At 42.5% G+C, this 15,170-nt stretch overlaps 1 protein-coding gene and 1 pseudogene across 1 annotated transcript; one reads left to right on the top strand and one right to left on the bottom strand.

Annotated features, from left to right (window-relative positions):
* Window positions 1–1,441: 1,441 nt before the first annotated feature.
* On the bottom strand, window positions 1,442–13,787 carry Gm51793 (predicted gene, 51793). The gene is made up of 5 exons (XM_030245428.1): window positions 13,766–13,787; window positions 13,102–13,295; window positions 4,119–4,245; window positions 3,858–3,918; window positions 1,442–3,348 (listed from the first exon to the last, which is right to left on the bottom strand). Exons 1-5 carry the CDS (start codon window positions 13,785–13,787, stop codon window positions 1,962–1,964), a joined length of 1,791 nt encoding a protein of 596 aa, XP_030101288.1. The 3' UTR covers window positions 1,442–1,961.
* On the top strand, window positions 6,416–6,947 carry Gm8137 (annotated as a pseudogene).
* Window positions 13,788–15,170: the final 1,383 nt, after the last annotated feature.

Genomic DNA, 15,170 nt, shown 5'->3' with positions numbered 1-15,170 from the left:
GTGGGAGCAGACCATGGAATTTTCCAATGACAGCTGCCAAAATGTTTTGCTGTTATCTTGAAACAAAGATCCATCCCTTCATCCACTACTGTGTCCTCTAAAGTATTTGAAATCAAATTTCCCATTCTGCTTGGTCCCAGTTATAAGCACCAATTATAGCCGGTGTTTGCTACTTTGGGGATTCTTATTTCTTCCACCCTTCTCCACCCCACTTTTCTTCCCTTATACCACCCCTAAAACTAAACAGGAGAGAAAGAAATGATAAAGGAGAAAGGAAGCAATTTTTATTAGACTACTTCCTGCTGACTAGGGGTATCAGGTTCCTTAGGGCAAGTCTGATCTTTGCCATCAGGATATGTAATTTCTACTTCTCATTTCTTTCTGCGGTACTACTTAAAAACTGACAAACTGCAACCAACACCAACCAGCCACTCACACTGCCTCTTAGAGCCCTAGCATTTATATAAACTCTGAAAAGTCCCCAGAATTCCAAACATCACACAATTCCATAAATTATCTGCTTCTGGCAAAAATCATACCTCTGATAGAGCAAGAGGCAAATCATACACAGCTTCTATGAACAATCTGAAGCAGTCCCATATTTCCACACCTGGATTTAAAACAAAAATCTATTCACTTAACATTTCTGGTTTTTAAAGAACCCAAAATTACAAACTTCTCACTACATTCAGATTATTTTAGGAAAAGAATCCATAAAGGGAGAGATGGTTGTTTGGTTGGGGCTTTATTGTTGTCTTGAGGGTTTGTTTGATTTTTATGACACAGGATCTCTCTACATAGCTATGCCATCCTGGACCTCACTATGTGGTCCAAGCTGGCCTCGAATTCAGAAATCCACCTGTGTCTCCAAGTGAGGGATTCTAGGCATGCACCTCTATATCCAGCTGAGATGTTTGTAAAATGACCTATCTTATAATCAGAGAGTGAAAGGATAATGGAGGATCTTGACCCAGCTCACAGGTCAATCAACGGGGTCTGCAAGGGAGAGAGTGAGGATGGAGGGGCAAGAGACACGAAGAATGGAGACAAGACAGTCTGCCTGATCAAGTCTATTGAAAGGCAACTATGGATATGTAAGCACAAGCTGGGGAGTGCAACTGGAGACACTTAACCACAAGTTTAGGATGTGTCTGAGAAAAACAGGATGTTATCAGAGTGTGTTCAGCTGTGGTGGGCTGCTTGTATAAACATCATGCTAGGAAAACAAGTCTCTCATCAGGGTGGAAAAGTACCAACCTGTAAGTAAACAGCCTGAGATGGCTGCAGAGATGATAGCAGCTTTCTGCTAAGAGTCAGCAGTCCTCTTAACAGGATCTAAATAGGAACCATCATTATTTTGATGAACAGAGACATTTCTTGAAATATTACAATGTATTAATTGGTAAATCATTTATGTTCTGAATATTTTCATTTTGTTTGCTTTAATTTCATCGTTAATAAATTTTACCTGTGTGTATATAACTATCCTCTGGTGTGCATGTTCCAGTCAGATGACAACTTACAGGTGTCTACTACCTATTTACTCTTTTATTCAAATTATTGTGTTCCTCTATCCTTGGATGACAATTTGTATACATTTTGAAAAGAAGACAATATTTTAAAGATGAAACAGCTCCACTAATCTTACATAAGCACCAATGAGATGTCTCAGTAGGAAAATGTGTTTGATATGTAAGTCTTTACTGCACTTATTAGATTCATGGAGTTTCTTTCCAGTAGAAATTCTTTCATAACCTTAAAGAAACCAGTAACACGCAGAGGCAGTATCACATTGATTACATTTGTCAGGTTTCTCTCCAATTTATATCTTTAATGTATCTGAAGTTTACACTAACGTGCTTTACTGAATCAATTGTATCCATAGGGGTTCTCTTCAGAATGACATTTTTTGTGATTATGAAGTCTACTCGAATATGCGAATGATTTACCACAATGATTATTCATAGTTTTTCTCCAGAATGATTTCTTTCATGTCTATACAGATTACTGCAACATGCAAAGGCTTTACTACATTGACTACATTTATATGGCTTCTCTCCGGTATGAGTTCTCCTGTGTATTTGAAGACTATTTTGACTTGTAAAGGGTTTCCCACATTGACTACACTCATAAAGTTTCTTCCCAGTATGATTCCTTTCATGTATTTGAAGACGCCTGAGACATGCAAAGGCTTTAGCACACTGATTACATTTATAAGGTTTCTCAATAGCATGACGTTTTTCATGATTTCGAAGACTACTACCACTTGCATAGGCTTTACCACATTGATTGCACACATAAGGTTTCTCTCCAGTATGAATTCTTTCATGTATTTGAAGAAAACTGCGACTTGCAAAAGCTTTACCACACTGATTACATTCATAAGGTTTCTCTCCACTGTGAGTTCTTTTATGCCTTTGAAGACTACTGCGACATACAAAGGTCTTACTGCATTGATTACACTCATAAGGTTTCTCTCCACTATGACTTCTTTCATGAATTTGAAGACTACTGGACCGTGTAAAGGCTTTACCACATTGAGTACATTTGTGCAATTTCTCTCCAGCATGATATTTTTCATGTATATAAAGGTTCCTGTGATTTGCAAAGGCTTTACCACAAAGAGTACATTTATGTGGTTTATCAAGAGTATGATATTCTTCATGATTTCGAAGATTTCTACAACGGGCAAAGGTTTTACCACACTGATTACACATATAGGGTTTCTTTCCAGTATGAATTATTTCATGCCTGTGAAGACTACTGCTACAAACAAAGGCTTTACCACAGTGATTACATTCATAAGGTTTCTCTCCAGTATGACCTCTTTCATGCATTTGAAGACTACTACGCCGTGTAAAGGTTTTACCACAGTGGTTACATCTATAAGGTTTCTTTCCAGTGTGAATGTTTTCATGTATTTGAAGATAACTGAAACACGCAAAGGCTTTTCCACACTCACTGCACCCATAGGGTTTCTCTCCTGTGTGAGTTCTTTTGTGTGTTTGAAGATTACCTTTACTTGCAAAGGCTTTCCCACACTCACTGCACCCATAGGGTTTCTCTCCAGTGTGAGTTCTTTCATGTATTTGAAGAGCACTGGGACTTGGAAAGGCTTTACCACACTGATTACATTCATAGGGTTTTTCTACAGTATGATTTTTTTCATGTTTTTGAAGACTACGGAAATTTGCAAAGGCTTTACTGCACTGATTGCATTCATAGGGTTTCTCTTCAGTATGGATCCTTCCATATGTTTGAAGAAAACGCTTATGTGCAAAGGTACATTGCTTCTTGCTGTGTCCCCTATGTTCGCAAGGCTTGTATCTGCAATTATAGATGTTATACCTATTAAAGGAGAAATAACAAACAAAAGGTTTTCAAATATTCATATAGTTTGAGTTCTTGTTCCCCACAGATATGTGCTATAAGGATTAAGGTTTCTCCATGACATCAGCCTTCTTGCCTCCCATAAACTGTTCTTCTCACTAAACTTTGGAGCGACTATTTGTTTATAAAAGTTCTCGGACATTCACGGGTCCCCAATCAATGTGCATGCTTTTTGTTAAAATTGAATAGGATGAAACTAAATGGGTTGACAGTTCTACAACACATCTCACAGGCCTATGACTAAACTATTATCATGTGTTAAGGTATGATTTCTGTGTTTATTGTAAGTTTGCCTTGCAGACACAGGTTAGCTACCTGAAATTGAAGTACACAGCCTTGTGAGAATTTAATCCTCATTAATATACATAAAGCTGTGCTTATTCCCACTACTGCTTCTCTTTACAACTTCAGGGCACATTAAAACTTCCTCAGTGATGCACCTCTATCAGCTTGCACATGAAATTTACCTTCCACGTCCTCCGGAACTGTGACAGTGTTCTTCAATGTTGTCATCTTCCAATTTGTAACCTAAAATATAGTACCAGAAAATTTATGATATATTATTGGATAGTATGCAGTTTTAAGTTAGTATCTTTGGTAAACCCGAGAATCATGTCTCAATAGTCACCACATTCTTCCTCTGTCACAAGAGAAATCACAGAAGTGCACCAATAACCAAGAAACATTGTCCCCTTGTTTAGAAAGTGAAGGAAAACTCATATTCTTACCTATAGCAGTGAGGTTCCTGCATGTCTCCAGCATCACATCTTTGTAGAGACTCTTCTGGGATGGATCCAGCAAAGCCCACTCTTCATGAGTGAATTTCACATACACATCCTCATAGGTCACCGCATCCTAAAATAGCCCATACGTATACATAATAAAAATAGTGAGACTGGCTGCACTGTAAATGTACATTCCACTGAGAATATATTTATATAATTCTGGGTGCTCCACACATTTATTCCAGATCACAGAATTTCAAATGAAGTCTCCAAGTGCTTTTAGAAGGAAACAGAAAAGGAGGATCACATCTCTCATTTCTGGGCCCACTGAATTCCACATGGCATTGCAAGAGAGATGACTATTAACAGACGATACAGAGAGACACTCAAACAGATCAGCACTATTGAGTATACATTAGCAAAATTGTATCAAAATCCCTAACTTCAAAAAAGGATAGACAAAATGTTTAATATGCTCAGTAGATACTGGCCATTAAACCTGTCTGAGATCTGCTGAGTATGGCATTTAAGAAGTTTAAAACTATCATGACAGAGACTCTTAGGTCCTAGCAATGACCCTCAAGGTCTCCAAAAAGACAACTGACACAGCAACAAAGGACTCCACCTGGATTGTGGTAACATTAACTGGTAATGGCCATGCATCATCTGCAGGGTACGCATTTGATTGCTTCGCTGATGGGCCGTTTCTGTGGCAAGGCCCATGGAAAACGCTTCCCACTTGTCCATGTGGCAAGGACATGTGGTGAATTTTGGTGGCCCACTGCTTATTACCTAGGTCATATATGCTACAAGGTCTCTTTGCTTTTGCTATGCTGTTTATACTCATAGCAATATTTAGTTTCACTTTGTGGGTCATGGACAAAGCCAAGATTATGCAGACTGAAAGCCCTGTGGATGATTCTATATTTTTCTAAATACTCATTCTAGAGGCAAAACCCTCCTCTCCTCTCTCTATCACGCTTCTACTTGTGACCATTAATCCTGAGTATTTTGGGACATATAATTGTGTCACTAGAGATACTGCTACAGTCACACTGAGGAAGTCTGTGGCAACCCCAGGCTTGTGAAGAAGAGTATGTCCTGCTTGCATAACTGTTCTGAGGAAGATATGTCTGAACAAGAGACTTAAAATGGGTAAGCTGTCTGGTCAACTGAGACTTAAAAGATAAGGAAGCTCTGTCTGATCAATAGAAAATTAAAATATGATTCCCGGAAAGATTGATAGTATCAGAAATTGATAGGTGCACATGAGGGAAGAAGGTGACTTAGTAAAATGAGCACATCTTTGTCTTCAGTTTAAAAAGTATTTTGACAGAGGGGTGGTATCTGATGACTGGACTTATAATCAGGAGTGTTTAATCTGTCTATCACCTTGCATAACTGTGTAATGGCATTTGCTACCAGCTTGGTTTGTGCTCATATCCACAGGTCATGCCTGGCTAGACATTTATTTTTGGCTTTCTGAAATTGTGCTTTGTAGTGCAAAATAAGATTAGGGGTGTGTGACTGACCCAGTGGGAGGAGGAAGAAAAACTATTGGGGGCCTTTACAATGATGGGACTTTTATAATGCTGATATTATGATCTCTTTAAATTAAAGTAACCAATAATATCACTACTCAGGCAAGCAGGATTGGGATTGTATAAATAAAGATGGCTCAGGGCCACTTGCTTAAACAGGCGGTCACTGTTTTCACTTTCCCTGACACCACACATCCATCCTCAGGTTCCAGAACCCCTCTAGTGCTGGATTCCAGCAACTAACCACTGGGCAAGACTGCTTCGGGGCCAGACTGCCCCAATGCCTTGCCTGCTGCTAGGGCCTAGCCTGAACTGTGGATAAGCAGGATGCTAGGGTGTTGACTGCCCCACTTTACCTAGACAAGATAAAGTCAATCCCTCCCATATTCCTCCTACACAGGAATGTCTCTGATGCTGATACCTCTGCCCCCATCACCATGGAAACCACAGGAGCCTAGAATGGCTGTCTACATAATGAACTATGGACCAGCCTTGATCATTTCAGTTGACACATAGCCCATTTAGATTATAATTTGTCCTTCTGAAGTCTCTGACCACATTGATACTAAGCTATCTATAGTTTTGTCACTTAGACAACAGCAATCATCTTCTTCCCCCAAGCCACCTTGTTAGTCCATTAGTTAGTTCTTTAGTTAAATAAAGCTGCCGTGTACCTTGTTAAGGAAAGGAAACCAACTTTACATTGTTAACAGGCTTCATGTTAAAAGATAAACAGGTTTATAACCTTTTACTAAAAGAACATAATTTACGTTTTTTTCGCCAAGATGGCGCCGAAAGCGAAGAAGGAAGCTCCTGCCCCTCCCAAAGCCGAAGCCAAAGCGAAGGCCTTGAAAGCTAAGAAGGCGGTGCTGAAATGCATCCACAGCCACAAAAAGAAGATCCGAACGTCACCCACCTTCCGGCGGCCCAAGACCCTGCAGCTCTGGAGGCAGCCAAAATATCCTCGGAAGAGTGCGCCCAGGAGAAACAAGCTTGACCACTATGCTATCATCAAGTTCCCACTGACCACTGAGTCAGCCATGAAGAAAATAGAGGACAACAACACTCTTGTGTTCATTGTGGATGTCAAGGCCAACAAGCATCAGATCAAACAGGCTGTCAAGAAACTCTATGACATTGATGTGGCCAAAGTCAATACCCTGATAAGGCCCAACAGAGAGAAGAAGGCGTATGTTCGCTTGGCTCCTGATTATGATGCCCTAGATGTTGCCAACAAGATTGGGATCATCTAAACTGAGTCCAGATGGCTAATTCTAAATATATACTTTTTTTTCACCATAAAAAAAAAAGAACATAATTACGATGACAGTTAATAATAACTACTATGTCTCTGATAAATGATTAAAATTAAAAACATGTTCAAAACCAACACAAGGTCTAAGGATATAAAAACTTAAGTTCTAAGGATCAAAAAATGATTTAAAATATATAGAAACTTTTAAAAAAAAAGTTCAGATTTCTTTCCCTTCTGTGCTGTTATCACTCTGAGATTTCAGAAGTTGAAGACTTGATGAAGCACTGACTCTTTATTACTCAGTCACAAGCTCAGGATAAAGGGAAAACTTCTGGTTTCTTTGGAAAGTTAGTTAGATCAAATGATGTTTTGATGGAGCCAACAGGTAAAAGGAGCCTTGCTAAAGCAGACACATGAAAGAATATTTTCCTGAAGCAGATACAAGTGAAAGAATGTTTTGATACAGCAAACGTGAAAGGACGCTTGACAAAGTAATATAAATACGATGCCACAGAGAGTGGGAGGCGAGCGCCGAGCATTGGTTTGGTATGCTTCACTATGCTGCCATTGAGAGAAACTCACCCAAGACCTACTCATGAGGTTCCTTCAGCAATATGCCACTTCCACGACCTCATCTCAGGCCAGCTGGAGCCTAACAGTTCTTTCAGGATTGAAGGACAGCTGCCGGTTCATGCCTGGTGTTGGCCTGCCAAAAGGACTGGTCTGTAGCTGTCAGTTAGTGTGTGCTGTCTGCAGGTGCTGAGTTGTATTTGGTGTTTGCTATGAGACTGAATTACTGCCAAAAAGATCAAAGAACTACTGCTGAACAGGTTCACTTCCCTCATATCCTAATAACTTCTCTCTTCCTCTACTTCTGCTGGGTGGTGGGCTAGAGTTTGAACCCTTATTAAAAGTAGGTTGTGAAAAATTTAGGTCTAAGAGATTTTGAGTTTTCTTTGTCATCTAGATGTAACTTAAAAATGCTTTTCATCACGCTAAATTATCTCTGTCCAAACAATATACCTTGCTCTCTAGAAACAAAAATCATGCCTTTTAAATCTAAAACTACAGTTTTTGTTAAGACTCAAAGACATGAGTCTACTCCTATTATCTTACAGACACCAGTTAACTGCTTTGTCTACTATGTAGATTTCAATACAATGATAATGCTAATATATATCCTTTTGTAAACTAAAAAATCATGTAAGCTTCAGGCAATCAAAAAGGTGTTACAACCTGGATCCACCTGTCCCTGGTCAAATGGACTCCAGGTAAGTACAGTCTAAGTTTCTGTATCTCTCCATTCCTGAAAACGGGATTTCCCCCAGCTCTTGGGCTTGCTCCCCTTTGTAGCCAGACTTTGACTATGTTGTAGGTTTTTCTTAGTTCCACCCTTCTCCATTCCTTTTCTTCAATACTTTCAACCCATTAACACTAGATGGAAGATCTTCACCGTCAGGATAACTAATTTATTCTTGTTTCTTCCCTGCCCGTGAATAGTTAACAAATTACAACCAGCAGCAACCAACAACCTACCACCTCTTGGGGACCCAGCATTTACATACATACCCTTTGAAATGTCTCCAGAATTCCAAACATCACACAAAACTATCTGCAAAAACTCTGTCACTGGCAAAATCACACTTCTGCTGGAGCAAGAGGCAAATCATACTCAGCTACTGTGGACAATCTGAAGCAGCCCCATATGCCATACCTGGGGCTAAATGAAAACACTTCCCATAATATTTCTTCTTTTTTTTTTTAAACCAAAATTCTCACTACACTCCTTCACCAGTTATGAGGAAATGTAAACTTCTCTCATTAGTCTATATTTGTCTCAGCAGATTCCCACATGGTTGGCAGACATCGTGCAGGGAGCACCTTTGGACTGCAACCTGCTGAGCTCTGGACATCCTGAAAGCTGATGTAAACTATTCCAGCTGATCTAACTTCAGATCAGATGCTTCGGAAATGCCACACTGCCCAGCCTTTTACTAGCACTTCAGCCTTCGTGGACCCTGACAACTTAAACCCCAATTTCAGCTCCAAGTACTTACAGAAGAGCGTGTAGGGCTAGGGAGCTGTGGGACCAGAGGAGCTGGGCAGGAGCAAAAATAGGGTCAAAGCAAGTTCAGCCCCAAAAATCTTGTTCTGTAATTGGCAGCAGTAGGATCACTCCCCAACTGCTCCAGGACTGCATGTCCCAATACACGTAGTCCTATGCCCTCACCTTTGCCCCACCAGAGGTCACGTAGCTCAGTACCCAGGATAAATTTCCTCTCCCATTCTATAGTTATATTGCAGGAAATATTTTAAAAAGAACATCAAGTTCCCGTGCTTCACCCAGCTACTCTCAGCCCCTGCAGACTCCCAGGGCAGTTCTTATCTCGTGGAGACTCTCTGACTCAGAACTCCAAAATCTCTCCACCCAGCTCCCTAAGTTCCCACTGGCGGGTCACTACCACACCAGCCCCATGCTTCAAAACCCTCAAGACCTTTGTGGTGCACACCAGACTGAAAGATTAGAACTACTAACAAGTAGAAGTGGGGAATGAAAAAGTAAAACGTAAAAACAAAATTCTAGGCCTTTAGGCCAGGCATGGGAATGTGGCCTTTGCGACTCAATGCTCCAAGGTATGCTAATCATAAAACAGATAGCGACATTCCTCTACCCACCCGCTTCCTGGGTTCAAAGAGTGTTCATTCAAAGAAAGTCACCCTGACCATTACAGGAACCTGCAATGCAAATATGCAATTGTTAGGGGCTCTTAGAAACTGTCTTGAGAGTTAACAATTACCAGGTATTCCTTGTGACACTTGTGACTTTGCCCTTCCTTGTGACTCTTAACTGGTATCTTTGGTATTTTTTTTCCAACAACGCCCTCCCCACTTCCTTGAGTTGTGGTTTCTTCCTTTAAATACCCCCTTATCCAGCTACTCGGGGCGCCGCGGTCCTCTACCCCTGCGTGGTGTAGGACCGTGGACCCGAGAGCGCTCTCGAATAAAAATCCTCTTGCAGTTTGCAGCAAGACCGTTTCTTGTGAGTGATTTTGGGGTGTCGCCTCTCCTGAGTCAGAACGTGGGGGAGTCCTCACGTTGTGGATCTTTCAAGACAAAGCCACGCTTTGCCACTGTACCTTTCTCTCTTGAACCTGAGAATGCCATGTGAAGTGTAAAGAAAAACACAACACAAACTAACTTCAGAAACAATGGTAACTCAACCACTGGGCACAACTAAAATCCTAATCTTGTAAGCCTTATTAAATCTAAATCCAAGCCAGGCGGTGGTGGCGCATGCCTTTAATCCCAGCACTTGGGAGGCCGAGGCAGGCGGATTCCTGAGTTCGAGGCCAGCCTGGTCTACAAAGTGAGTTCCAGGACAGCCACGGCTACACAGAGAAACTCTGTCTTGAAAAACCAAAAAAAAAAAAAAAAAAAAAAAAAAAAATCTAAATCCTCCGATGATGTTGAATCCTGATGGATCCAGGATCCACCATTGAAACCGGCAGACACTAGTAATTATATCTTGTCCTCACACCCCACCGAAAAGGACCCACCCCCTCTCCTGCGTCCTCTCTTCCCCTAGCCAACCTGAAAGGCCTGCCTACTCACCCAGTAGTTGGCTCCTTTATTCATTAGGGGATGGTTCACAAGAAGTCACTGGAGTCCTTTGCAGACCCTCCCAGGAAAGCAGAATTAGCGTCAAAATCCAAGCAACCCCAGGGCTATCCACCACATGGTTCTGTCCAGCGGTGCCTGGAATTGCTCCTGATGCAAATGACTCTTCCCAGGCATCCTGTCCCCAGCCAACAATATATATTCGCCCTTATAGCCCATAGTCACCCCACAAATGTTTAAATAGCTGTTGTTCCTGAATTAAGTGAGATGTTTCACTAAAGCCTGACTCCCAAGAGTCTTTCTCATCACACTTACTGGCCGCCTGAGTCTCTTCATGTCCACTTGTTTGGTGTTCACTTCCTTTGCACCCAAGCCAGGATCCACCAGTTGTGATCACGGGCTGAACACTCTGAATTGGGCAAGGAGGCAGACACTGAACAACAGCTAGTGCTGCCATGCGGGGCTCCCACGGAGACCACCAGGATCAGCAGGAGGAGAGGGACCAATCCTCCCCAGAGGACACAGTTGGCCCAATTCAATCTTGCCTCGGCGTTATGAGAGATAGCATTCTGTTTTCCTACTCTCTCTTACACTGGTTTACGCTGTCACATGGAACCGGATACAGTAAAAGGGCAACGGACATCTTCTGATCAAGGATACACTTTGGCATTGGCAGAAGTCCACCAACCTTTCTGCCTGAACCCCAACAGCTCACTTAGACATCAGCAATAACCTCCTATCTTTTTCTCCTTAAGAAAGAAAGAAAGAGAGAGAGAGAGAAAGGAAGGAAGGAAGGAAGGAAGGAAGGAAGGAAGGAAGGAAGGAAGGAAGGAAGGAAGAAAGGAAGAAAAAAAAAAAAGAAGTTATCCATGTCTGCTTGGGTTGCTTTGGATAGCTGGACTCTAACACTGGCTATCTTCAAATGTATGCCCAACCTAAAGACTGCAAGGGATGTAAAACTCTGGCCAAAATTCAACACAGCACAGTAAAACTGTAACTCAAATTCGAGTCATCAGTCTCCTGATGAACCTCCAGAAATTCAGTGCAACAGGCAGCAGGGGGAGAGACACTGGATCTGCTGTTCTCATTACAATGAGAACTATGCAATTTCGGCTTATTTAAAATACACGACAATTTTATGAGGCTATGAATTCCTTTGATAAAACCCACCAAGTATGAGTTGCTGTGACTCCCAGAGCTGTGTCCTGGCCCAGGGTGGCACTAAACTACGTGGGAAGGGCACTATTACATCAATCCTTAAACAAGAGAATACACGATACTTCTGGCCACAGGCCAGTCTGCTCTACCCTATGTCAGGTTGACCAAATCCAACCAGCATACCTCTGAGACATCTCCCAACCTCCAACCACATATTTAATCAAGACTTCATTCTCTTAATGAAGAATCTCACAGGATTTCAGCCTGTGAATGTGCACACACATGTAAAATTTTGAAAATATGTCACATTTAAGACTGGAGAGATGGTTCAGCAGTTAAGACTACTTATTGCTCTTACAGATGACCTGGGTTTGTTTACCAGCACTAACATGGTGGCACAGAATTATCCCCAGATCGTGGTGGAGGACATCTAATGGCCTCTTCTGTCTTCTATGGGCCGCAAACACCCAAGTGATGAACATACATATGTGAAAGCAAAACACAGGCACATGTAAAAAGTTTAGTAAATAAAGAAGACAGATCACCACAACATTTAATGTCACAATTGATACGTTGGCCAGAAATACACAGAAATGGGACAAATATCTGTAGCCAAATCTATAACTGTAATTAAAAGAATCAAGGAACTCAATCAAAGAAGAGAATTGCAAGACAAGATTGTACACAGGAAGTCTCAATATTATTTCAGTACAGAATCTGAGCTATAGATTCAACAAACGTCCAGTAAAAGAGTCTAGCGATTTCTGCAATGAGCGACAGAAAGCCGATGACAAAAGGTCAACATGAATGAAAACATGAGCACACAAGGCTGAATAAACAGCACGGTGACACCGTCTAACTTCTAAATTACCCTACACCTGCGATAATGACTGTGCTGTTTGAGACAAACAGAACATGAGAGAACACTTAGGACAAAAACACAATTACTATTCGGTCGATTTTGTCAACTTATGCAGGGAATCACAGTGAGTCTGGCCTTACTAACACACGTGACTGGTCCACCGTGGCATCTACATGCGAATGTGTTAATGACACAGGCTTTACACTGCGCACAGTTAACTGCGATGGATGCTACACCCGAATGTCAAGTGCCCGGTGCAGAACTTTAGAGGACACAGAGAAACTAGAGCTCTGCCTGTCAGAAAATCTGCTTTTCCTGACGAAGAAAGCTACGCGTGCGTGACCACTTCCCAAGCACCGACTCCCTTGTCCCATGCTCTGCGCAGGTTCAGCCAGGGGAACCGAGTCAGAGAGAGGTCCCGCTTCTGCCTGGAGGTGCAGAGACCTCGGGAACCAACGCGATCACACCGGACGCCGCCGGTTCCCGCACCCCCGGGCAACCCACACGGGCTCCCGCGGATCCTCCCCGCGTGGGAACGGCGGCCCCGCTCACCATGGCGCGGATCCCCAGCTCGCCCGCTTTCCTCACAGCTCCTAGTAGCCGGTCACAGCGCAAAGCACGGGACACACTAGAGCTTCCCTCAGACTCGCAGTCAAACCTGAGAATGGCGGGCCGGAAATTCCCGCCTCCACTGAAGTGCGCCTCGAGGCTCTGATTGGCTAATGAGGCCTGAGTTACAGGAGCATCTTAGGGACAGAGGGACTCTTAGGGACTCAGCACATTGGTTCTCAACCCTTGGCTCCACCCCAGGCACAGACCGTAAAACTTGCACCCACCCGTAGGGTAAAGTCGTCCTTGCACTTTTCCTGCACACAGTAGGCACTTCTTCGGGTAGGCATAGGGTGTCTAGTACACAGAGATCGTTACTCTATGTGCACTGTGTGGTCCCTCTGCTCACAGCTGAACCACCCAATCACAGAATCAAATACTCTAAAGGTCTTCTCTGCTCAATCTGAAGTGGCCCTGGCACTGTTTGCAAAATTTTTTAAATATTTACTCATTACTGTTACTCTATGTGAGCCACAGCTTTCGTGTGGATATCAGAGGTCAAATTGTGGGTGTAGGTCTTTTCCTTCCACCGTAGGTTCTAGGGGCTGCACTCCATTCGGTCATCAGTCTTGCATTCCAAGTGGTTTTGCCCACTGAACCATCTCACCCGGCTGTCCCCAGCGCTTCATCGCCTTGTCTGCTTTCATTTCCTCACAGACGCTACCTATCAGCTGAAGTTATCGTATTGCTCTAACTTTTAAAAATCTATCCTCTCTCCCCAGACTCCTAGGAGGGCAGAGACATACATGTGCCCATTCGGGTCAAATTTAAGCCACCCAATTGATATTCACCAGGCATCCTCAATTTCATTAAGGCACAGTTAAGATTTCTCACATCTCTTTCAGCTGTACACTGTTGGCCAAATATTAACGCTTTCCCAGCCTTCTTTGGTGGCAATGGCCTTTCATGCCACCTTTTGGGAGGTGGAAGCAGGGCATCAAAAGTTTAAACCAGCTTGGTCTGAGACCCAAAACATCCAAAACTAAAGTCCCCAAACGGGAGGTTCCAGGGTGATGATCTGGGATGGAAAGATGACCAAAAAGAAAATAGAAAAGGTTGGCATTGGCAGCTGGTGGTTGCGCATGCCTTTAATCCCAGCACCCAGGGACAGAGGTGGTGGATCTCCATGTGTTTGAGGTCAGCCTGATATACAGAATAAGCTCCAAGACAGCCAGGGCTACACAGAGAAACCTATATAAAAACAAAACTAGTGTATGGGGGAGGAAGGAAGAAAGACTGGCTTCAATAGATCTTGCATAAGCTGATCACACCGGAGCTTGTCAGACGGCTGTCCAGGAATCCAGTCATTTAAGGAGAATTGTGAATGCCCATAAGAACACTCCAAGAAACAAGACAAGAATCTTTCGGCTTCAGTGAATTCATGCTCCTCCCAGCGTTATTCGATAGGAGTGAAATTACCTGAGATTACTCCACTATTGCTTGCTGCTGTTATTCGGAGAAATGTTTATGCCTCTAAGGAAAAACATGATCCTTCTTTTCTTTTCTCCTTCTTCATATTATTCATATTATTTTTATTATTCTTATTCTTTGGTTTTTGAGGGAGTGATTTGGCTTGGCTTAGTCTTTTGTTTGGTTTTGTCGTTTGAGATGGGGTTCTATTGTGTAGCCCTGGCTGTCCTCATGCAACCTTTCTTAAACCTCAGAATATAAATCATTCCGGGCTTTGAATAAAGATGCCTATTGCATGAGATTTTAGTCTGCCTCGATTATCAACTCCATTGTCCCAGACCCCACCACCTCTAGAGTGATCACTGGGTTCCACCACTCATCAACCCCTACCTCCTCCCTGGGGGTTCTAAGTGGGGTCTCCTCCCCTGAATTACAACTCTATTCCCTGGTTTCTTTAAATATTGCATTGCACTCATATTTATTGTCATAATTGTGTTATGGATCCAAAAGATTAAAGTGTTCTCAGTCCCCCTACCCAACCCCTGCTCTCAACCAGTGTCCCACACTGGTTGTGCCTCTCTCTCTCTTCTCTCTCTCTCTCT

This window comes from Mus musculus, chromosome 10, assembly GCF_000001635.26.
Source record: "Mus musculus strain C57BL/6J chromosome 10, GRCm38.p6 C57BL/6J".
In the NCBI taxonomy this organism is placed as follows: domain Eukaryota; kingdom Metazoa; phylum Chordata; class Mammalia; order Rodentia; family Muridae; genus Mus; species Mus musculus.
This window is presented reverse-complemented; position numbering and strand designations above follow the sequence as displayed.

Excerpts from the sequence above, each read along its gene's own strand:
- Gm51793 (XM_030245428.1), bottom strand. The coding sequence starts at position 13,787 with ATGAAGCGCTGGGGACAGCCGG. Across the intron at positions 13,296-13,765 it reads GAAGCGCTGGGGACAGCCGG|ATGCTCCTGTAACTCAGGCC; the intron begins GTGAGATGGTTC and ends TCTGTCCCTAAG. Across the intron at positions 4,246-13,101 it reads AGCTGGGGATCCGCGCCATG|GATGCGGTGACCTATGAGGA; the intron begins GTGAGCGGGGCC and ends GGGCTATTTTAG.